General features: G+C 37.6%; 1 protein-coding gene across 2 annotated transcripts in view; it reads right to left on the bottom strand.

Moving 5' to 3' along the window:
• Positions 1-2,633: 2,633 nt before the first annotated feature.
• The window catches only part of PRRG1 (proline rich and Gla domain 1), a 144,124-nt gene continuing 121,270 nt past the window's right edge, over positions 2,634-25,487 (bottom strand). For both annotated transcript variants that reach the window (XM_026012182.2, XM_072744559.1), the window contains exon 4: positions 2,634-6,960. In XM_026012182.2, the coding sequence (XP_025867967.2) occupies positions 6,475-6,960 (486 nt within the window). In that variant the 3' untranslated portion in view covers positions 2,634-6,474. The remainder of the gene's footprint in view (positions 6,961-25,487) is intronic.

The following is a 25,487-nucleotide window of genomic DNA, read 5'->3' as shown; positions in this document are numbered from 1 at the left end:
CAAGCTTTTCATTTGTTTATCCCAAATGTTACCCCTTGTCCAGGTGGTAGCAGCTAATGCATTTACTTTTAAGTGTTTTTGAACCCACCCCTCCACCCCCCACCCCCAGGTAGTTGACTCCAATTTGGGAGAGTTTTGGGTAAGACAAAATAGAGGCAAGTCTTAGAGCTGGTACTTCAGGAAGCCAAAATCCAGGACTAAACAATCAACCTCAGTTCTCTGATAAAAAGCTCCATTTTCCTCCCTCTTGTACTAGGATCCTATACATAGAATGTGGGCTATTGTCTTCCAAGATGCCACTGAGAAGGGAAGCAGGGGATATGGCCAGGCTGTTAAAGGCTTTTTTTTCTCTTTCCTGGTTGCTGTAAATGGTAATTGATTTCTAGAGTTCTGACGAGATTGATGGCGATAGTTTTTGCCAGTTTATTTACTGCTTTTGTGGAAGAACATGCTTTTGGAATTCCCTACTCCATACTGTGTTCATTGACATAACTATATGCTTCTTTTTAGATATGATTTTTAACATATTAAAACGGTTTCATCATTAACCACAAATGCAAAGGGACTGAGTATTGAAAATATAGCAAGAAGATGATGTGGAAATGATATAAACAAAGAATCAGAACTATTAACATCCCATGGCTTTTTCTTCAAACTTCATTTTTATAGTGTATATTAGTGGCCAGTGCCATAGACTTATGAATTAGGAACAACTGGAATAAAAAGAGCTTTTTGAACCCTAAGCAGCCTGTCAGTGGAGGAGATTCTGTTGAGAGAGAGAGAGAGAGAGAGAGAGAGAGAGAGTGTGTGTGTGTGTGTGTGTGTGTATAAAGAAAAGGAGCTATGAAGTTGGACATCAATAGATGTTCTATTCCAGTGCCTATGTTCATGAGGTTCTAGTGTTTTCGGACTTGGACTATGTTGAAGCAAGGGGGATTGACAAGAAAGGTCACAGATGGTGAGGTTCCAAGCTTCCCACAAATAGACTGATATATAGGACTGCATGATAAATATGCCTGATTATAAATACCTATGGGACTTTAGGCAAAAAGAATCTGTGAGGTGGAATGGAATTAGGGTTACATTAAATTATCTTATAAATTTATCCCGGTCTTAACCTGATTGCAAAATCCCTAGGGATGACGTCTATAGGCACCATTATTTTCTTATCACCTTAGTTTCACACAAAGTAGTTACCTTATAAATATCTATTACCTGAGCTATGTAAGGAAATAAGGTTAGCTAAGCCTGTGGGACCAGATTATAGTGGATTTTGAAGTCTAAAAAAAATAAATCCCTGAGAACAAAATATTATACGAAGTTTAAGGAAATGATAGGTGATAAGAATTACAGCAGAAACATAAGCATTAAGACAGTAAACTACTGATATTTTGGTCAATGCATAGGCTTAAAAAAGCCCTCACTTTTAGGTATTTGATGTATTTGGGGGAAGGGAATTAAAAGGATTAAACATAATTCTTGCCCTCAAAGAGCTTCATGTATGTAGAAAAGGCTTAGAAGGAGTAGGTTCAAGGAGAGCCAAGAGATGGAAGAGCAGCTTGAGAACGTCTACCTTGAAGTTTTCTGAAATAACTCTTTTCCTTTTTTAAATTCTTAAGTCTTTTGGCTTATGGTTACAGCCAAATATGCAATTTAAAAACTTGATGTCTTATGATCGATGTGAGAATAGTGCTATCTTTAGGGAGAGTTATATGAGGGAGTGTTCCATGGTACTAGAAATATCTTGATCTAGGTGTTGGGTTTTATGGATGTATTAATCTAGAAGTTATAGGATTTTTAGAAATTGCTATATAGGGGATCCCTGGATGGCTCAGCGGTTTAGCACCCACCTTCAGCCCAGGGCATGATCCTGGAGTCCCGGGATCAAGTCCCACACAGGGCTCCCTGTATGGAGCCTGCTTCTCCCTCTGCCTGTGTCTCTGCCTGTTTGTGTCTCTCATGAATAAATAAATAAAAACTTAAAAAAAAAGAAATTGATATATAGTTCTAAAAATTACCCTTTTATGGTGTTTTAGACAATTCTCTGGGATTTATGCTAACAAAACGGATACTCAGACCTATAGTCAAGGAACAATGTTAAGGATGGATTATAAGGAAATCATTTTAATTTTTATGCCATAAAGATCAAGTCATATTTACATTTGCTTGGTCAATGACATGTCACATCACTTTTTAGTCTTCTTGGTAACTGTTCTTAGGAAGATACCCTGTGGTCATAAATGTTTCCATCTTATGCTTTCATCTTCTAAAATATCAAATGCAAGCTGTTAAGGAGGGGGGAAAAACCAACTCCTTGGTATCTGCAGACAATACTACACCTAACACTTGACAAACGACAATATAGCAGAGAGGATGCTGCCAAATAAGTGTTCCCATTTTGTATCATGCCAGCATTATTCAAAAGTTTAGTAAATAAATTCTTTCTTATACTGTGAACACCCTGAAGTTTTCACCAGATAAATTTTTTTTTACTGAGCAAAATTTCTTAAATTCATAAGAAAAAAAGGAACAATTTTTCCTTGTTAAAAAAACTATAATTAACAAACGCTTACAAAGAAAGCATGTTTGTTACCCAACCATAATATAATTAATACATGGCAGAAAAAAATCTCTTGGGTTTAAAAATAGCTTTATTTAGCATACCAAAAACACAGAAACATAAGAAAAACCTTACCTAGTATAAACATAAAAATAGTTAAATACCATAATTTAATGTAAACCAAGTGTTTAAAAATGTGAATTATAATAAAATACATGCTTATTTACACAGAACCAAGTTAAAACTACTTCAACAGTTATTGTATCAGATTATCAATCTTGAAGTCATCATTAACAATCAAATACAGTATTTGTATTTGTACTGGTAAGTTAAAAAAAATGGAATCCTTTAATTCACTTTAAATGGATATAATTCACTGTGATATTCCAAGCAGTAAGGCAGAAAGTACCAGTTGTAGGATTCCAGACACAACCACTGCATGTGGAAGTCTGGAAATCATTCCACTGGAAGACCATTAAGCCCATTCTCTCATTTAAATCATCTGGTTGATTCAATTTAGTTACTGCTTAAGAAAGGTACTACATATATCTGCAAAAACAAACCTTTATTAAAATGACCAAAGGTGAATGCAATATTAATCATGTAAGAAATGCAAAAGCATAAAAAATACGTATTACTCCAGACAAGCCCCTTTATTTATGCCAAATGTTAAGAAACTTAGTTTATAAAACCAGATGGGGTAGCAAAAGGGTTTTGAAAAATGTAAAACCTATATCAAAATCAAAGAAAACAAACCTAAGAGAATGTTTCTTGAAGAGAGTGGTATTTTGTTTATCCTGTCATTATCCCATAAATGCTGCCATGAGATCTGTGGCTAGTGTTGAGTTATCACTACAGAATGGTCCGTTTTCTTTGACCAACAGGCCAAAAGCTGTAGCCATTGGTTAGATTAAGCATTTGGCTTTTGCTTCAAGAACCAACATCTATTTTACACTATAATTCAGGTATCCTTAAGAGGCAGCGTTAAATCCAATACCAAGACTTTAAAATATAAAGTTGCAAGAATATATACATAGTAATAGAATATCCTGCTCGCTCCTTTTTCTAATCCTGTAATTCTAAAACATTTAGTCTCCAGACCCTTTTATACTCTTTAAAATTAGAGACCTGGATGTCAAAGAGCTTTTGTTTATGTAGTTTATATCCATCAGTATTTGCCATATTAGAAAATATAACTGAGGGACGCCTGGGTGGCTCAGCGGTTTAGCGCTGCCTTCAGCCCAGGGTGTGATCTTGGAGTCCTGGAATCGAGTCCCACATTGGGCTCCCTGCATGGAGCCTGCTTCTCCCTCTGTGTGTCTGCCTCTCTCTCTGTGTGTCTCTCATGAATAAATAAAAATAAAATCTTTATAAAAAGAAAACTGAAAAAAATTTTAAGTATTTCTTCAAAAATTAAAGTCTATTACATGTTAACATAAATATTTTTTAATAGCTGTATTTCCAAAAACGGAAAAAAGATTTGTGGGAAATGGCATCATTTTACATTTTCAACTACTTTTTGAGACACAGAGTGAAAAGACAACTTAAACTAATGCCTTTGTATTATTATGAAAATAGTTTTGATCTCACAGATGCCCTGAAAGGCTCTCAAGGACTCCCAAGAGTTCATGGGCCAGCCACTCTTTAAAAACTGCTGGTTTTTTAAATCTAACGCCTAATATTAATGACAAAAAAAAAGGGTCCACACAAAAGGAACCTTAATTTTCCTTTAGAAATAAACCAAAATAGCCATATATACACACACAAGTCACCGGATCAAACATGCCCACTTTTAGCTGTAACTAGTAGCCAAAAGTCAATGCATGTTCACAGCCAAATTCAAAATAATATTGTCATTTCTACTCAGACCAAGGTCAAGATTTACTAATTTTAGTTCATGAAAGCTACAAAATCTATTAACTAAACACATACATCTTAGTTCCCTTTCCAACATCTGCTTAATCCTGTTTATACTAAACTGGCTGTCATCTCTTAAATTGGCATAGCAATCTTTAAAAAAAAAAATTGGCATAGCAGTGGTATAGACCAGAGAGTGACAGGAGTTTAATAACCCAGATACTCAGATCAGGAGCAGGTTAGCCATTAATGGAGCAGCATACTCTGTTTCTCACTATGTGAAAGAAAGCTCTGATACATTTTAGGGAAAGAGGGAGAAAATTCTCCCTTAAGCACAATGAGAACAATACTATGACCTCATACGTAGATAGCTCTTCACATCTTACAAATTACTTTCATACACACCATCTTATTAGATACTTTTAAAGTCCCTGGAGAAGAGCAGGACAAATTACATTATCTGTTTCAGAGTTAAGGAACTGGAGGTGCAGATCCGGGCTTTCTCGGGGTACCATGGCAAGTACCTTTTTTATAGAACAGGATTAGAATTCAGGTCATCTGACTTCTAGTTCAGGGTTTTCCCCAGCACTTCTTTGGGTTTGGGGCAGGATTAGGGGAAGGGTCTGTGGTGATGGAGATGGAGGCAGCAGGATATGGCTGACACTTCCGGAATCTACATTCCTTCTGCCTCCATTAACCATTTTATCCAACACTAAGGAGGCTTGGGAGTGGCATAGATATTTCCTTGACCAGTATAATGAATTTTCCATCAGTACATACATAATGGAACTTTATATGAAATGACTTTTTTTTTTTTCTGAGCCAGTTTATGTTGGCAGTTCATTCATAGCCTGTTCCCTCTACTCCAAGGGAAAAGTAAAAATTCTGCACTTAAAAAAAAAATTGACGAAAATATAAAATGAAATAGCAACAATAATGAGATCTATGTGAAACTATAACAGATTTATTGTGCACCTGGCACAACACAGACTTTGCAGTTTTCCTCCACCAACTGGAGAGCAATATAAAATCACAGTTCTTAATTTAATGGAAAATTGCCTCCTAATCATCTTGAGGCAAAGACTTCAGTCTATACAAAACTAAGAAAATTTCAAGAATTTTAACTAAATTCTTAGGTTCTTACAGATTCTGTGGTGGTAGGAGAGAGAGTAGACAACAGAGTAAAAGGCAATAAAACAACAAAAAAGAAAACAATTATTGTCACAAATGAGCAAAGGAGAAATCTGTATCTATTCCCTGTCATTAGTACATATAACTACTTTAGAAACGATTCTGTTGCCAGAAAATCTTCTATACCAAGATGTTAATACAAATAGCATCAGACATTCAAAGGCACTAAGCAAACACTATTTAATTGGGGGGGCAGGGAAAGCAGTAAACAGCAAAATCCTCCCTCCAATACTAGCCAAATGCCACTGATGACCAATGATATTTTTGCTGTACACTATAAGCAAATTTTTATTGTGCCTTCCATTTCTCTGAGATGTTCCTAAAATCAAGATTGACTACATGCATTTTTTCCTAAGGTAGTTGAAGAAAAATGATGTTAACAAAAGCCCGTAGGAATTAGAAAACATACTAAGTTCATCTTACTTTCAAAATTCAACAGTATGTGGCTGGCTATCTATTATACAAATTGTTGGTGTCTCCCCTACTCCCAATTTTGGTGAGTAATGTTTTCTTTATAGGTGATTTAAACAGAAGTTAATGGCTTTTTAAGACACTTGCACATATACTGGGCTGATTACACACACATATGTATGCATATATAAATACATATCTATACACATACATATATCTCATCACATGAAGACCTCCACTAATAAGTTTTTCCCTCTTCATATATTAGAGAAAATGAGCATGGATAATGATTTTATAGTAGGAAATAAAACTAATGAAAATCAAATCAGAAAATGTGAAGTGGTATGCTGTCAGAGTCCAATAAAATAAGTCAATGCACATTTATGTAGTGGTAAAGTGCTAGAAAGTTCTTTCATTAGTATTTTAAAAATGATTATAGTAAAAAGGTTGCAATTTCATTTGATAGTGGTGACCACAGGCACCATAGCAATGGCACTGGCTGAGTTGGAATTGATGATGTCCTCATACTCTGGGGGTGGGTCTAAATGAGGTTCTGTTTCACTCCTCTGGAGGTTCGCCTGGCCAGTGGCTTCCTCATAGGTAGGTGGGGGATCACAGTTGGATAGGCGAGTGGAGACGGAATCTGAGCGCCCAACTACATATTCCAGAAAGCCTGGTGACAATCCACTGCTATCAAACACTTCGTCTGGTGGGGGAGGTGGAGTGATAATATTAAGGTGCTGTGGGAAAGGAATGTGGCCTTCCGTTACTGTCTGTCTGCGAGTTTTGTTTCTGAGGAAGCATCTCCAAATTAGAAAAATGACAAGAAGGATAATGAAAAGGCCAAAGATTAATGGAAAGGTAAGGTAAAACTGAAACCAGTCACTTCCTCTGTTACTCTCTCCTTGTTGTGCTTTTGTGTAGGTGGTCCAAAACTCCTTCTGAAAATAAAAGACAAATTAAAAATCAGTATGATCTAAGGATAGGAAATACCGAATGAGCACTATTAACATAATGAACCAAAACCTCAAACCAGATTTGTTGGTTCAAATGACTTACTACTTATATTTTCCATGACAAGAAATTACAAATAAATCATGTTATGGTATTTACTCTGGATCCTCCCTAAAATGGTCAGTGGGACTCCAGGAGTCTTTCAAGTCTTTCAGGAGTTATTTATATTTTCACCTATGACACTGTGGAAAAATAAAGCATGAGCAATTTCCTGTTTCCCAATTAAACCAAATAATATTCCCTTAAAAATGTCAAATATCATTTTCCACATCCAACTATGAAGTTTCTTATCCCTGATCCCCATCATTATCATTGGTTATGTGCTATTTTAGGCTGTTGTAGACTTTCGGTAGTCAAACACTCCACCCCCAAAGTTTAGTACACAGATGTTCACTGAATGTCATAATTACACTATGTCCCTATTAGGAAGCTCAGGCTAGTAAAGAAATTGTGTTAGGTTATTACCAAACATAGAATCCCAGAAGATATAAGACCCAGTAGTTCAAGTCTTTTAATATTTGTATGGGGGGAAATACCGAAAACATAAAAAGGTTACCTGACCCAATTACTAGTTATGGGACCTGGACAAGTTACTGTTGAGCTTTAGCTTCCTCACCTGAAATACAGGATAATACTGATCTGTCTTTATTGGCTGCCTGAGCATTATATGAAATAACATATATAACATGTTAAGTCCTTAGCATATAAACACTCAAATAATAGTTATTATAATTTTTGTATAATGTAAGTCACTGCCTCAAATTCACTGATTGATCTATCTCATATCTTGGCACAAAGACCACCTCCAATCCCAATGCTACTGATTCTTTTTTCAATGTTTAAACCTAAACAGTAAGTGCTTTTCTCACAATCCTATTTATTTGCAGGCACTACACGTCACTGACAGTAAATATCTGGCATCAAGGAAGGGAACCAGGTCATTATCCAAATGGGCAAATAGAGGGAGTTGGACTAGGGATTGTAATGCCAGATATCCCATGATAGCATGGCATTAACATAAATCTATGAATATGGTTAAAGACTCTGGGCACTAAAGGTGGTTGTTTTATAGTCATATTTTATTAGTCACACTGGCTTTTTTTTTCAAGAAAGAATATTTAGCATTTACAACGTTAGCAATTCCTAGTCACTATATCATTATCCATTCAGACTTAATTATACATACATTGCATGAACCATTGCTCATTACTATTTGTTCTCTTCATCTTCCCTGATTTTGAAGTTGCTGTTCTGATTTATTTTGCAGTTGAATGGTCCTTTTTGAAGAATTTTCCATAGAGGATACACATGGGAAATAGTCTCTAAATTTTTTCAGCTCTATGAATAATTTTCCTTCACCCTGGCTGATAAATGTTATCATAATGATATTTCAGACTCTTAGGGTGCAGGTTTTTTTTTTTTCTTTTTCCCCTCAGAGGTAGTATTCCATGGTACTGCAGCTTCTAATATGCAGGTAAGAAATCCCAAACTTGTTCCTGGACTTTATTGTTTCTTATTTGTGAGATTTTATTTTTATCCCTGACTTCTTTTTACTTGGCTGAGGCCTTTTGATTTCTATTACTCTTTTTATTAGATTATAATTGACATACATTGTGTTAGTTTCAGGTGTATCAGGTGTAATTATTTTTATATCTTACAAAATGATCAAATAGGTCTAGGTACCATTTGTCACCATACAAAGTTATTATTTTTTAAAAGATTTTATTTATTCATGAGAGAGAGAGAGAGAGAGAGAGAGAGAGAGAGGCAGGCAGGCAGAGGGAGAAGCAGGCTCCCTGCAAGGAACCTGATAGGGGACTCAGTCCCAGACCCCGGGATCATGCCCTGAGCAAAAAGCAGATGCTCAACTCCTGAACCCCCCAGGCATCCCAAGTTATTATTGACTATATTCCCTCTACTGTACACTACATCCCCATGATTCACTTTATAACTGGAAGTTGTATCTATTAATCCCTTTCACTTATTCTATTCATCCCATTCCCCTCTGGCAACTACCAGTTTGTTCTGTGAATGTTTGTTTTGTTTTTTCTTTCCTTGATTCCACATGTAAGTGAATCTTATGGTATTTGTCATTCTCTGTTTGACTTAGCATAGTATCATCTAGGTCCATCCATGTTGTCACGAACGCAAGATTTCATTCTTTTATATGGGTAAAAGTTCATTATATATATATACACACACACACACATCTTTATCCATTCATCTATGGATGGGCACTTATGGTGCTTTCATATCCTGGCTACTATAATGTTGCAATGAACACAGAGATCCATATATGTTTTTGAATTAGTATTCTCATTTTCTTCAGATAAATACCCAGAAGTGGAATTGTTGGATCATATGGTAGTTCTATTTGTAATTTTTTGAGAAACCTCCATATTGGTTTCCATAGTAGCTGCATCAAATTACATTCCCACCAAAAGCACACAAGGGTTCCTTTTTCACACATTCTCACCAATATCTGTTATCTCTTATCTTTTTGAGACTAGCCATTCTGGCAGGTATGAAGTGGTATCTCATTTGTAGTTTTGATTTGCATTTCCCTGATGATGAATGTTGTTGAACATCTTTTCATGCGTTTGTTGGCCATCTGTAGATCATCTTTGGAAAAATGTCTATCCAGACATTTTTGTGCCCATTTTTTAATTGGGTTGGTTTTTCTTTGCCATTACTAAATTGTATGAGTTCTTTATATATTTTAGATATCAATCCCTTAACAGATATATCATTTCCAAGTATCTTCTCCCATTCAGTAGGTTGCGTTTTTCTTTTGTTAATGGTTTCCTTTGCTGTGGGAAAGCTTTTTAGCTTGATGTAGTCCCATTTATTTATTTTTGCTTTTGTTGCCCTTGCCAGAGGAGACATATTCCACCCCCACCCCCACCAGAAAAAATTGCTAAGACTGACATCTTAGAGCTTACTATTTATGTTTTCTTGTAGTTTTATGGTTTCAGGTCTTACATTTTTTTTTTTAAAGATTTTATTTATTCATGAGAGCCACAGAGAGAGGCAGAGACATAGGCAGAGGGAGAAGCAGGCTCCATGCAGGGAACCCGATGTGGGACTTGATTCTGGTACTCCAGGATCACACCCTGAGCCAAGGGCAGATGCACTTAACCACTGAGCCACCCAGGCATCCCACTCTGTGTTTTGGTTGAAGAATTTAGTCCATTTAAAGTAATGATTAATAGGTAGGTACTTACTGCTTTTTGTTGTTCCTTTCCTTCTCTTTTCCCTTGTGGCTTAATGTATTCTCTAGGGTTATGTTTAGATTTCTTTTTCTTTTGTGTATTTACTGTACATTTTTTCTTTGTAGTTACCATAAGGCTCACATAAATATATAAGATGTTCTAATAGTCTCTTTAATTTTGAACACATTCCAAAGCTTTATAGCTATGATGATAAACATTAATTTTATGTATCCCTTAATTGCTGTATTTTTAATAAACTGTACTTTTGTCTTCTATTCTTCATACAAGTAGTTGACATACTACGTTTCGTCTTTACCTTTCCAAGTGATATTTTTACTTTTGTGTATTTTATTATTATTAGTTCCTTTACTTTTTAGCTTAGAGTACTCCCTTTAAAATTTCTTGTAAGGCTGGTTTAGTAGTGACAAACTCCTTTAGCTTTTGCTTATCTGAAAAACTCGTTTAAGCTCTCCTTCGATTCTGAGTAATAACATTGCTGCGTAGAGAATTCTTGGCACTTTTTTTTTTTCCTTTCAGCAGCTGGAATATGTTGTGCCTTTCCCTTCTGGCCTCTGAAGTTTCTGCTGAAAAATCTCCTAGCCTTATGGGGGTTTTCCTTGTATATAATATGTTGCTTTTTCTGTTGCTCCTTTTGAGATTCTTTCTTTATCCTTAACCTTGCCGTTTTAATTATTATGTGTCATGGTGTGTTTCTCTATGGTTCATGTTATGTGGAACTCTCTAGACTTTCTGCATGTAGATGTCCGTTTCCTTCTCTGGATTAGGTTTTGCTCTCTTCTTCTTGTGGAACCCCTATAATGCAAATGTTCTTTCACTTGATGGTGTTTCAGAGATCCCTTAAGGTATCCTCACTTATTTAGTCCTTTCTTATATTTTCTATTATTGAAGTGCTTGCTGCGCACATCCGTTCTTCATTGAAGCTCTGTATCTTTATGGCCATTATTTTGAACTCTAGCAGATAGGTTGCTTATCTCCATTTTATTATGACCTTTTTCTCGGGTTTTGCCTTGTTCTTTGGTTGGGACACATTCCTGACTCTGTGTTTGTCTATATATATTAGGCAAAATGGCTGTCTCCCTCAGCCATTAAGGAGTGGCCTTATGTAGGAACTGTATTCTGTGGCCCAGAAGTTCTGTCTTCCCTGGCAACCACAGCCGGGTACTCTATGGGCATCCTTTATATGGGCTGCAGCTGCAGAACTTGGGGTATTCACCAGTTCTGGCTGCAGCTCAGCCACTGCACAGGGAGAGTGGAGTTGAAGACATTTGTCTGTCCCAGTTTTGGCTTGGTTGTCACATGAGGTGGGCAAAGCACAGCCTCCAATGCTAGCAAGCTAAAGGAAAAGTACAAAATATGTTGACTGTCAGCTCCATCATCAGCAAGTTAGGATGAAATTGCAGAAATAATGTCTGCCAGCACTTACATCCTCACACAAAGTCCCTGCAGGTTCCTGCTTCTCCTGCAGCCAATTTACTTCAGCTTCCTTCACTTATGGTTTAGGTACTTTTCAACCTGTTGCTTTGATGCTGATTATCAGGGTAAGTGGATTTAAGAGCAGAATCACCATTCCCCATAGTTCTATGATTCTCCAGGTCTTAATCACCATTTTATCAAAACTGACGTTTTGGGGGTCATATCTCCAGTGCTGGCCCTCAGGGTGGCACAATCCCTTCACTCCAGAGGGTGTTCTGATTGTGGGGTTACTGCATCTGGGGTGGGTTCCCAAGTGAGGCCATATCTCTGCCTCACCTCCCCTTCTTTTTAAATTTTATTTTATTTTTTTATTATTTATTTATGATAGTCACACAGAGAGAGAGAGGCAGAGACACAGGCAGAGGGAGAAGCAGGCTCCGTGCACCGGGAGCCCGACGTGGGATTCGATCCCGGGTCTCCAGGATCGCGCCCTGGGCCAAAGGCAGGCGCTAAACCTCTGCGCCACCCAGGGATCCCTCACCTCCCCTTCTTGATGCATCTTTTCTGTCTTTCGTTGTGAAGGTGCAGTTCATCTAGTTCTCAGGTTCTTTATAGTTACATATGGAATATATTTTTTTTTTGTAAATTTGTGGTATCCATGGGAGGAAGTGGGTTCTGAGCTCCCCCTTCCACAAAGGGCATAAAAATGACCTATGTTCCACCTCTGAACTAGATCTTCTAAATTATTACTCCAACAGTCTGTGATTCTAAGATAAATTTGCACGTTATAATATTGTATGATCTCCTAAAGACTATATACAGATGAAAATACGCAAGGTTCAATATTAAAATAAGCCAAAAGTAGGACAATACCAAAAACTTTAAATCGTCAAGTGATTCATTTGTTTCACTAATAAAAATTTAATCAAACTAATGACATTTAGAAAAATGTAAATGTACTTCTAAATGTATACACTATTAACATTTTGTATGAAATTGTCACTTAGGATGGCCAACTTTCTGGTTAAAAAACAATATAATCACTCTGAAAGTTGTTTTATATAGCTTAAAAATGTTTTACATTTACATTTGTCACCTTACAGCTGAATCCTTAAACGAAAAATTTTATTCTAAGTTAGTCATCATGGATTTATGGACACCTATCAAATATCTGATTTGTAGTCAATTTTATCTGCAGATGACAATTTCCTCCTAATCTTTCAAATCACATGTATTTGCTTTTCGTAAAGAATATTATATGGGGGAGATGGTGATTTCAAATAATTATATAATGCTAGCCTTAGATAAATACAATAAAAAGTGGCTTTTTAAATATTGTCCTATTACTTTGAGATAATTAAGCATCAATAATGCACATGAAAATGACCTTTTTTTCATGCTTGGCTTGTATCATTAAATTTTTCTGGTTTATTTGGCATATTGGGAAATAATCTACAGTCTAAGAAATGAAAATATAAAATCAGATTTTTTTTTTTGAGAGAGGGTGTGTGAGCAGGGAGGGGCAGACGGAGAGAGGAAATCTTTTTTAAAAAATATTTTATTTATTTATTCATGAGAAGACAGAGAGAGAGAGAGAGGCAGAGACACAAGCAGAGGGAGAGGCAGGCTCCATGCAGGGAGCCTGATGTGGGACTTGATCCCCAGTCTCCAGGATCAGGCCCTGGGCTGAAGGTGATGCTAAACTGCTGAGTACCAGGGCTGCCCAGAGAGAGAATCTTAAGCAGGCTCTACACCCAGCATAGAGACCAACCCAGGCCTCAATCTCACAATTCTGAGATCATGACCTGATTGAGATTAAGAGTCCGATGCTTAACCAACTGAACCATTCCCTATAAAATCAGATTTTTACTTTATGTATAGTAAATCAATGACACCCAATAATAAAGGCATAATTATTATCCCCACTTGAAGATGAGAAAATGAAGGCACAGAGAGGTTACCTAATAATAAGCCCAAGGTGGGGTGCCTGGGTGGCTCACTTAAGCATTCAACTCTTGATGAGATTCTCCCTCTGCCCTTCCCCTTCCTGGTGTGCTCTCATAAATGAATGAATTAATGAATAAATAAAATCCTCTTAAAAAAATAATAAAACCAAGGTCATTTAAAACATAAATGTTGAAACTGGGACTTGAACAGTACAAGCCAGGTATCAGAGGAAGCCAAAAAGCAATCTGCCTTCATCTATAAGATATTTTGAATCTGCGTGGCCATATTCCTAGAAAATTCACTCTTTCCATCATATTAAATGTGTAGTCAAAAGCAGGTGGGCTCATTTTACAGAGTAACATCTGAATCAAAAGGTAATTATCACTTTTTCTTTGGGAACTGGACTTATTTCGTACTTAGTGAATCAGAAGAAAATTCACATGAAATAAGACTAATAATTGTTATTCAAACAAAAAAAAAAACCTCCAAGCTTAGATCTCTATAAACTATTTAAGTAGTCCTTTTATCTAACTGAAAGCAGCAAAAGATTTCAGAAAGAGCATATGATTTCAAGACTTGGTAAAGTAGTGCTTTCAGAGGAAATAATCATTAAAGGGTCTCAGTAGTTTTAGATAAGGTTACAATTATATAAATAATGAAAGTAATCTGAAGCTGCCAGAGAGGTCTGAACCATTTCAGAGGGAGGAGCCCCAAGGTAAATGTTTCATCACAGGTAGGTTTCAGATCAAAATTCAATATGTACAAGATTCTATCAAGCAGTATTTGTTCTCTTATAAAATGTGTGCTTTTCTGTTGTGATTTTCTCACTTCCATTTTTGAACAAATTCTATTCAAGTCACTCAGATGGTGACTCAAGACCCGAAGGACTCTACTCCTAATTGGCAGGAGGAGAGGTAAACCTGTTTTATAATCTGATTAATCAGGGTAAAACATACATACTAAAGTCTGGAAGTGGGTGATGTTCTCAGTAGGTTTGTATTGCTGAAGAAAAGGACCCAGCAGCATTTATACACAGCACTCACATAGCTTCTTCCTTTCCGGAACAAGTACAGACAATACCTTGTTGTAAAGCATATTGCTTTATTATACTTCATAGATACTGTGATTTTACAAATTGAAGGTTTGTGGCAACCCTGCACCAAGTAAACTATCGGTAACATTTATCCAACAGCAATTGTGTGTCTTTAACATTTTGGTAATTCTTAGAATATTTCAAACTTCATCATTATTATATTTGTTCTGGTAATTAGTGATCTTTGATAGCACTATTATACTTGTTTTGGGGTGCCACAAAATATGTGCAGAAAGACTGAGATTATGCCATGCATATTTTCAGACTACAATGCTTTAAAACTTGAATTACAGGAGAAAACTTGGAAGGAACACAAATACATGGAGGTTAAAGAAGATCCTATTAAAGAATGAATGGGTTAACCAGGAAATTAAAGAAGAGTTCAAAAACACATGGAAGAAAATGAAAATGAAAACACGACAGTTCAGAACCTTTGGGATGCAGCAAAGGTGGTCCTAAGAGGGAAGTGGATAGCAATATGGGCCTTACTCAGAAACAAGAAAAGTCCCAAATACACAACCCAACCTTATACCTAAAGCAGCTTGAAAATGAACAGCAAAAGAAGCCTAAATCCAGCAGAAGAGACAAAAGATTAAAGAAGAAATCAATGATGCAGAAATAAAAGAAAAACACACACACACAAAATCTCAGCAGAACAGATCAATGAAACTAGGAGCCGGTTCTTTGAAAGAATTAAAATTGATAAACCCCTAAAGAGACTTATCAACAAAGAAAAGAAAAATGACCCAAATAAATAAAATCATGAATGAAAGAGAAGAGATCACAACCAACACTGATGAAATACAAACAATTTTAAGAACATGTTATGAGCAACTGTATGCCACCACATTATGCAATCTGGGAGGAATGAATGCATTCCTAGAAACATATAAACTACCACAACAAACAGGAAGAAATAGAAAACCTGAACAGACCCAAAACCAGCAAAGAAATTAAATCAGTAATCAAAAATCTTCCAGCAAACCAGAGTCCAGGGTTGGATGGCCTCTCAGGGGAATTCTACTAAATATTTAAAGAAGACTTCATACGTGTTCTGAAACGGTTTCAAAAAATAGAAATGGATAAAACTTCCAACCTCATTCTATGAGGGAAAGTAAACTTCCAAACTCATTCTATGAGGGCAGCATTACCTTGATCGGAAAACCAAAGACCCTACTAAAAGGGAGAATTACAGAACAGTATCCCTGATGAACATGGCTACAAAAATACTTATGAAGATGCTAGCTAATAAGATCGAACAGTACATTAAAAGGATTATTCACCCCGACCAAGTGGGATTTATTCCTGGGCTGCAAGGGTGGTTCTAACATCTGTAAATCAATCAATGTGATACACCACATTAATAAAAGAAAGGCCAAGAACAATATGATCTTCTCAACAGATGGAAAAAAAGCATTTGAAAAAATACAGCATCCTTTTTCTTGATAATAACTCTCTACAGTGCAGGAAGAGAAGGAACATACCTCAATTTCATAAAAGCCATATACGAAAAACCCACAGTGAATACCATCCTCAATAGGGAAAACTGAGAGCTTTTCCCTAAGGTCAGGAATATGACAGGGATGTCCACTCTCACCACTTTTATTCAACACTGTACTGGAAGTCCTAGCCACAGGAAGAAGACAAGAAAAAAGGAATAGAATGCATCCAAATTGGTAAGGAAGAAGTAAAGCTTTCACTATCTGCAGATGACATACTATATATAGAAAACTCTAAAAACTCCACCAAAATACTACTAGAACAGACAAATGAATTCACGAAGGTTGCAGGATACAAAAATAACCAATGTACAGAAATTCATTGCATCTTTATACATTAATAATATTAAACAGCAGAAAGAGAAATTAAGAAAAACAATCCCACTTAAATTGCACCAAAAATAAAATACCTAGAGGTAAACTTAAAAAGACTTGTACTCTGAAAAATATAAAATATTTATGAAAGAAATTGAAGATGACATAAACAGGACATTCCATGCTCATTGGTTGAAAGAACAAATATTCTTAAAAAGTCCACATTACCAAAAGCAATGTTCAGATGTAATGTAATCCCTATCAAAATGCCAACAGTATTTTTCACAGGACTAGAACAATCCTAAAATTAGTATGGAACCACAAAAGACCCCAAATAGCCAAAATAATCTCAAAAAGGAAGAACAAAACTGGAGGTATCACAATTACAGATTTTAAGTTATACTACATAGCTTTAGTAATCTTGGTACTGGCATGACAACAGATGCATAGATCAATGAATACAAAGCCCAGAAATAAACCCATTATGTTATGGTCAAGTAATCTTCGACAAAGGATGCAAGAGTATGCAATGGGAAAAAGACAGCTCTTCGACAAATGGTGCTAGGAAAACTGACCACTTTCTTTCACCATATGCAAAATGAACTAAAAATGGATTAAGGGCCTAGATGTGAGATCTGAATTCACAAAAATCCTAAAAGAGGGCATAGGCTATTATTTTTCTGACATCAGCCATAACATCTTTCTAGATGTGTCTCCTAGGGCGCAGGAAATTAAACTAAGAATAAACTACTGGGACTACATCAAAATAAAAAGCGTTTGCACAGCAAAGGAAACAACCAACAAAATTAAAAGACAACCTACTGAATGGGAGAAGATACTCACAAGTGACATATTCGATAAAGGAGGAGCATCCAAAATATATGAAGAATTCCTACAACTCAACACCAGAAAACCAAATAATCCTATTAAGACATGAAGAGACATTTCTCCAAAGAAGATATCCAGATGGCCAGCAGACACATGAAAAGATGTGCATCACTAATTACCATGGAAATGAAAATAAAAAATACAATGAAATATTACCTCACACCTGTCAATATGACTAAAAAATATAAGATACAAGTGTTGGCAAGGATGTGCAGAAACAGGAAATCTCATGCACTGTTGGGAATGCAAACTATTGCAGCCACTGTAGAAAACAGTATGGAGGGTCTTCAGAAATAAAAACAGAATTACCATACGATCCAGTAACTCCACTATTGGGTATTTACCCAAAAAACCAAAAACATTAATTCAGAGACATGCACCCTTATTTTACTGCAGTATCATTTACAATAGCCAGCATATGGAAAAAACCCATGTGTTCACTGATAGATGAATGGATAAAGATATGGTACATATATAATATTACTCAGCCATAAAAGAGAATGCAATCTTGGGGTGCCTGAGTGGCTCAGTCAGTTCAGTGTCCAATTCTTGATTTCAGCTCAGGTCATAATCTCAGGGTCACATGAGATCAAGCCCCGTATCGGGCTCCATGCTCAGTGGGGATCTGCTTCTCTCCTTCTCCCTATCTCCTTCTGCCCTTCCCCCCTGCTCATGTGCTTTAGCTCGTTCTATCTCTCAAAAATGAATGGATGAATGAACCTCTTAAAAATGGAATGAAATTTTGCCATTTGTAACATGGATGGATCTAGAAAGTATAATACTAAGTGAAAGAGGTTATCAGAGATAGACAAATACCATATGACTTCACTCATATTTGGAATTTAAGAAACAAATGAACAACAACAAAAGAGACCAAGAACTAGACTCTTAACTATAGAGAATAGATGGTTACCAGAAGGAAGGGCGTTGGATGGGTGAAATAGGTAAAGGGGGAGTAAGAGTATACTTATTGAGATGAACAGTGAGTAATGTATGAAATTGTTGATTATACACCTGAAAATAATGTAACATTGTATGTTAAGTATACTGGAATTAAAAAAAAATTAAAATGTGTGCACATATCCAACATCAATGGAAATTAGATAAGGTTTTCTAGTCTTTTTAAATATTTGCCAATTCAATGACAGTTGCTGAAGTTGTAGTAAGTTTTCAGTGTTTCTTCCAGTATGTTCATATGGATATAACTGGATAAGTTAAGTCCGAGCATGAGTATTATTTTCCAGCATCCCAGGTTATCCCAATATATTGCCATAGTCGAAAAGCAGGATGATAAAGCAGTGCTTCAAAAACATCAAGGTGCATGTTCATTATCTAGGGTCTTATTAAAATGTAGATTCTGATACTGTAGGTCTGAGATGTGGCTTGGGATTTTCCATTTGTAACAGGCTCTCAGGTGAGGTTGCTGCTGCTTACCACTTGGAGGAACAAAGTGCTCACATTGAGTTACCTGCCTGGAATGCCTATGTCCTGCCCCCAGAGCTGATGTAACTGGTCGAGTGGTAATTCTAATGTGTAACAAAGCTTGGGAATCTCAATGGCAAAGTGCATTATGATCTATCAGTTTTAGTTATAATTTTATCAGTAGTTCTAATGTGATCCCCTTTGTCTCCTGCCCAATCTTCCTTAATCCATTTTGAGTTGATTTTTGTGTCTGCTGTAATACAGAATTCTATTTTCATTCTTATGCATGTGGATATCCACATTCTCCATTGTGTATTTTGGCACCCTGTTGAAGATCATTTGAGCGAGTATCTGTGGGTTTATTTTCTGGACTCTAATCAGCTCTATTGGTCTCTATGTCTGTCTTTATGCCAGTACCATGCTGTTTTTATTACTGTAAATTTGTAATATGTTTTTAATTCAGGAAGTGTGAGGCCTCAGTATTGTTCTTTCTCAAGATTGTTTGGCTATCGGGGTCATTTGTGGTTCTAGACAAATTTTAAGAGGAGTTAATACCAACCCTTTTCAAAGTCTTCAAGAAACTGGAGAGGACCCTTCCAAGACTCATTCTATGAGGGCAGTATTATTTTGATTCCAAAGTGAGAAAATAACAGTATGATAAAAGAAAGCTACATGCCAGTATTTCTGATGTATATAGATGCAACAAACCTCAACAAGTGGGATTTATCCTTGGGGCATGAGGATAGTTGAACATATGATAATCAATGTGATATAAAACTTGGCTGAAAAAATTAAAGAAACAAGTACGTGTAAAGACAGATCATGTTCATGGAATAGAAGACAATACTTTTAAAATACCTGTGCTACCTCAAACCCCTATAGATTCAATATTATCCCTATCAAAATCCCAGTGCCATTTTTTACAGAAATAAAGGAATCTCTTTAAAAAGAGAGGAAACCCAGATAATTTTAATGTGAATTCTATTAAATCTTCTTAGAACAAAAAAAACCACTATAATATGAAAACTATTGCAGAGAATATACAAATGAAAAATTTTTTTTCATTTTACAGGGCTAGAAATAATACCAAAACAGGACAAAGATGACACTCACACACCTGGAAAGAAAACTACATGTTAAGGTAGAAAGATGCAAAATCTTAAATAGAAATATTAGCAGGAGTGATGTCAGCATCATGGTGTAATAAGACATCTCTTGCTTTTGTATCCTCCCACCCCAACATCATTTGGCATCCATCCATAGACAGAAGTGCCTTTGTGGGCTTTATGAAATGATCTAGCTCCATATGCCAAATGACTCAGGAGTCTCAACCACCTGTGCATTGGGTAAAGGCATATAGACTTTGTTCCCAGCTATGGACTCTATAGTGGCCTGTGAACTGGTTCCAGTCCAACTTGGGGCTACAGTTCAGGAGCCCTTGGAAAACAATGATTTACACAAGCACCCACAGATTAGAGAGCCTTTGTATAAGTTCAGGTTTCCAGAGAATTTCTGTACACTGTTGGTACAAAATACAAATCTGGGACACTGGAGAGAAGTACTCAATCTTCAGCTACATGATTGGGAATCAGGAACAGGCTGGGAGAGCCAGCAGCTAAGACTCTCAGGGTATTAAGGGGACATGCATCCACCAACTGTGTCTTACACTTCATCAAGAAACCTGCCCACAGATGACCTCAACTGGTCCATGCCTACCTCTAGCACTCAGAATGCCTCCACCATACGCTTTTGCAACACTGTGGTCAGCTCCCTGCATGCACTCCTCTCACTTTTGTCTTCCCCAAACTCACTACAGCTCAAATTTGTGGTCTCTGACCTGCATATTTCAGTGGTTTTCAATGCATCCTCAGCACATTTATGTCAGCAGTGGCAAAAGTGACTTTTGGCAAATGGCTAGTTACCACAAATTTAAGCTTTAGTACTACTCTTTGGAAAATAAAAGTGAGACTGTCAATACCTGGTCTGATGCATTAAAGGATGGAGAGATGGCATAAGAGAAAGCTGAAGAATTCTGCCACGAGAAGGAGTAAGAAGTGCAGAGCAGCTGTATCCAACGTCTGACAAAGTCTCAGAATGACTACCAGGGCTAATGGCAAGTATTTCTCTCCTGAAGGCATTTAGTAGAGATTGTAAAAGAAGACTGGTACTTCAAAGGAAAACAAAACAATGCAAAACTTCAAGGAACATGAAAAAAATCAAGGAAACATGACACAACCAAAGGATCACAATAATCTTCCAGTAACTGACCCCAAAGACAGAGGAGGACAGTATTAGATACCAAAAAAAAAAAAAAAAAAGGTAAAAGGTAAAGGATACCACTACAAATAGTCCTCAAGTCACAAAGGAAGATATCAAGAGAAAAAACAGAAAACAATGAACAAGATGTGAATAGAAGTCCTTAACTAGCAATAGGTATTTTAAATTTAAAAGGATTAAATTCTCCAATCAAAAGACAGAATGGCTAAGTGGATAAAAATGAAACAAAACAAAAAACAAGGATAATGCTGCCTATATAAGAGACTTAGTATAGGGGTGCCTGGCTGGCACACACACTGAGTGTTCAAGTCTTAATTGCAGGGTTGTAAGTTGAAGCCCCACACTGGGGGTTACTTAAAAATAAAAACTTAAAAAACAACAAAAGAACACACTCCTGAGCAACCAGTGGGTCAAAGAATTCAAAAGGGGATCAGAATAATATCTTGAATTAAACAAAAAAGGGAAACACAACATACAAAAAAAATGAGATGCAGGAAAAGCAGTTCTAAGAGGGAAGTATATGTTGATGAATGTCTACAAGAAAAAAAAAGATCAAGATAAAAAGATCTTAAAACAACTTTACATGTCAAGGAACTAGAAAAAGAACAAACTAAGCCCAATGTTAGCACAAGGAAGGAACTATTTTAAAAAATCACATGAGAAATACATGAAATGGAGACCAGAAAAGTTTTTTTAAAAAGAAGAGGGAGGAGGGGCAAGACGGCTGAAGAGTAGGGTCCCCAAGTCACCTGTCCCCACCAACTTACCTAGATAACCTTCAAATCATCCTGAAAACCTACGAATTCGTTCTGAGATTTAAAGAGAGAACAGCCGGAATGCTACAGTGAGAAGAATTCGCTCTTCTATCAAGGTAGGAAGACGGGGAAAAAAGAAATAAAGAAACAAAAGGCATCCAAGGGGGAGGGGCCACGTGAGGAGCCAGGCTAAGGCCAGGGCGAGTGCCCCCAGGACAGGAAACCCATTCCCGGAGAAGCAGGAGCTGCACCAACCTTCCCGGGAGGAAAGGCGCTAGCAGGGAGTTAGAGCAGGACCCCAGGAGGGTGGGGATGCCCTCAGGCTCCCTGGGACACTAACAGACACCTGCGCCCTGGGGAGAGTGCGCCACACCCCACGGCCAGGCTCCCTAAAGGGCTGCAGTGAGTGCACACGTCTTGACCCGGGAACAGCTCAGATGGGGCTCCGGCGGCTCCATGGAGAGGGGGCTGCACGCCCTGGGAGCGCGATTTCAACAGTGCAGGCCCGGGAGCACAGAGTGCGTTGGACACAGCCCAGGATCCAGCCTACCCCCGCCCACCCCCGGCCTGGACAGGCAGAGGCCTGGAGGGCACAGGACAGAAAGGACACTCCTGTCCGGAGCTGAGCAGATCAGCGGCCCCGCCCCCGGAGCATCCACACGCCTGCAGACTGAGAGCTCCGTAGTTACTGCGGGAGCTGAATCCAGGGCTCCAGAGCTGGCCACCGCCACTGTGGTTGCTCCACCTGGGGCCTCACAGGGTGAACAGCCCCCACTGAGCCTCACAGTGGCCTCACCGGATAAACAGGATAAGCATTACTCACTGAGCCCTAAACCAGGCAGGGGGGGGAGCAGCTCCCCCAAGTGCTAATACCTGAAAATCAGCAAAGCAGCCCCCTCCTGGAGAAGACGAGCTAGACAGACGGGAAAAACAAATTATTGACCAAGCAGCACTGGAAAGTTCCAGGGGAAGTCAAGGGACTTACAGTATACAGAATCGGAGGATACTCCCCTGTGTTTTTTTTTTTTTTTTTTTGATTTCTGTTTGCTTCCCCCACCCTTTTTTTCCTTTCTTTTTCTTTCTCTTCTCTTTTTTCTTTTTTTCTTCCATTTTTTCTCTTTTCTTCCCTTTTTTCTCTCGTCTCTTTTTCTCCTTTTCCCAAAACAACTTGTTTTTGGCCACTCTGCACTGAGCAAAATGACTAGAAGGAAAACCTCACCTCAAAAGAAAGAATCAGAAACAGTCCTCTCTCCCACACAGTTACAATATCTGGATTACAATTCAATGTCAGAAATCCAATTCAGAAGCACTATTATAAAGCTACTGGTGGCTCTAGAAAAAAGCATAAAGGACTCAAGAGACTTAATGACTGCAGAATTTAGATCTAATCAGGCAGAAATTAAAAATCAATCGAAAGAGATGCAATCCAAACTAGAAGTCCTAATGATGAGGGTTAACAAGGTGGAAGAATGAGAGAGTGACATAGAAGACAAGTTGATGGCAAAGAGGGAAACTGAGGAAAACAGAGACAAACAATTAAAAGACCATGAGGATAGATTAAGGGAAATAAACGACAGCCTGAGGAAGAAAAATCTACGTTTAATTGGGGTTCCCAAGGGCGCCGAAAGGGACAGAGGGCCAGAATATGTATTTGAGCAAATCATAGCTGAAAACTTACCTAATCTGGGAAGGGAAACAGGCATTCACATCCAGGAAATAGAGAGATACCCCCTTAAAATCAATAAAAACCGTTCAACACCTCGACATTTAATAGTTAAGCTTGCAAATTCCAAAGATAAAGAGAAGATCCTTAAAGCAGCAAGAGACAAGAAATCCCTGACTTTTATGGGGAGAAGTATTAGGGTAACAGCAGACCTCTCCACAGAGACCTGGCAGGCCAGAAAGGGCTGGCAGGATATATTCAGGGTCCTAAATGAGAAGAACATGCAGCCAAGAATACTTTATCCAGCAAGGCTCTCATTCAAAATGGAAGGAGAGATAAAGAGCTTCCAAGACAGGCAGGAACTGAAAGAATATGTGACCTCCAAACCAGCTCTGCAAGAAATTTTAAGGGGACTCTCAAAATTTCCCTTTAAGGAGAAGTCCAATGGAACAATCCACAAAAACAGAGACTGAGTAGATATCATGATGACACTAAATTCATATCTTTCAATAGTAACTCTGAACGTGAACGGGCTTAATGACCCCATCAAAAGGCGCAGGGTGTCAGACTGGATAAAAAAGCAGAACCCATCTATTTGTTGTCTACAAGAGACTCATTTTAGACATAAGGACACCTACAGCCTGAAAATAAAAGGTTGGAGAACCATTTACCATTCCAATGGTCCTCAAAAGAGAGCAGGGGTAGCCATCCTTATATCAGATAAACTAAAATTTACCCCCAAAGACTGTGGTGAGAGATGAAGAGGGACACTATATCATACTTAAAGGATCTATCCAACAAGAGGACTTAACAATCCTCAATATTTATGCCCCGAATGTGGGAGCGGCCAAATACATCAATCAATTAATAACCAAAATTAAGACATACTTAGATAATAATACACTTATACTTGGTGACTTCAATCTAGCACTTTCTACACTCGATAGGTCTTCTAAACACAACATCTCCAAAGAAACGAGAGCTTTAAATGATACACTGGACCAGATGGATTTCACAGATATCTACAGAACTTTACATCCAAACTCAACTGAATACACATTCTTCTCAAGTGCACATGCAACTTTCTCCAGAATAGACCACATACTGGGTCACAAATCAGGTCTTAACTGATACCAAGAGATTGGGATCGTCCCCTGTATATTCTCAGACCATAATGCCTTGAAATTAGAAATGACAACAAGAAGTTTGGAAGGACCTCAAACACATGGAGGTTAAGGACCATCTTGCTAAAAGATGAAAGGGTCAGGATCCCTGGGTGGCGCAGCGGTTTGGCGCCTGCCTTTGGCCCGGGGCGCGATCCTGGAGACCCGGGGTCGAATCCCACGTCGGGCTCCCGGTGCATGGAGCCTGCTTCTCCCTCTGCCTGTGCCTCTGCCTCTCTCTCTCTCTGTGTGTGTGACTATCATGAATAAATAAATAAAATCTTTTAAAAAAAAAAGATGAAAGGGTCAACCAGGAAATTAAGGAAGAATTAAAAAGATTCATGGAAACTAATGAGAATGAAGATACAGCAAAAGCAGTCCTGAGGGGGAAATACATCGCAATACAAGCATCCATCGAAAAGCTGGAAAGAACTCAAATACAAAAGCTAACCTTACACCTAAAGGAGCTAGAGAAAAAACAGCAAATAGATCCTACACCCAGCATAAGAAGATAGTTAATAAAGATTCGAGCAGAACTCAACGAAATCGAGACAAGAAGTGTGGAACAGATCAACAAAATCAGGAGTTGGTTCTTTGAAAGAATGAATAAGATAGATAAACCATTAGCCAGCCTTATTAAAAAGAAGAGAGAGAGGACTCAAATTAATAAAATCATAAGTGAGAAAGGAGAGATCACTACCAACACCAATGAAATACAAACGATTTTATAAACACATTATGAACAGCTATACGACAATAAATTAGACAATCTAGAAGAAATGGACG

The sequence above is a fragment of the Vulpes vulpes genome, chromosome X, assembly GCF_048418805.1.
Source record: "Vulpes vulpes isolate BD-2025 chromosome X, VulVul3, whole genome shotgun sequence".
NCBI classification, from domain to species: domain Eukaryota; kingdom Metazoa; phylum Chordata; class Mammalia; order Carnivora; family Canidae; genus Vulpes; species Vulpes vulpes.
The sequence above is the reverse complement of the archived record's forward strand: the minus strand, read 5'-3'. Positions and strand labels throughout refer to the sequence as shown.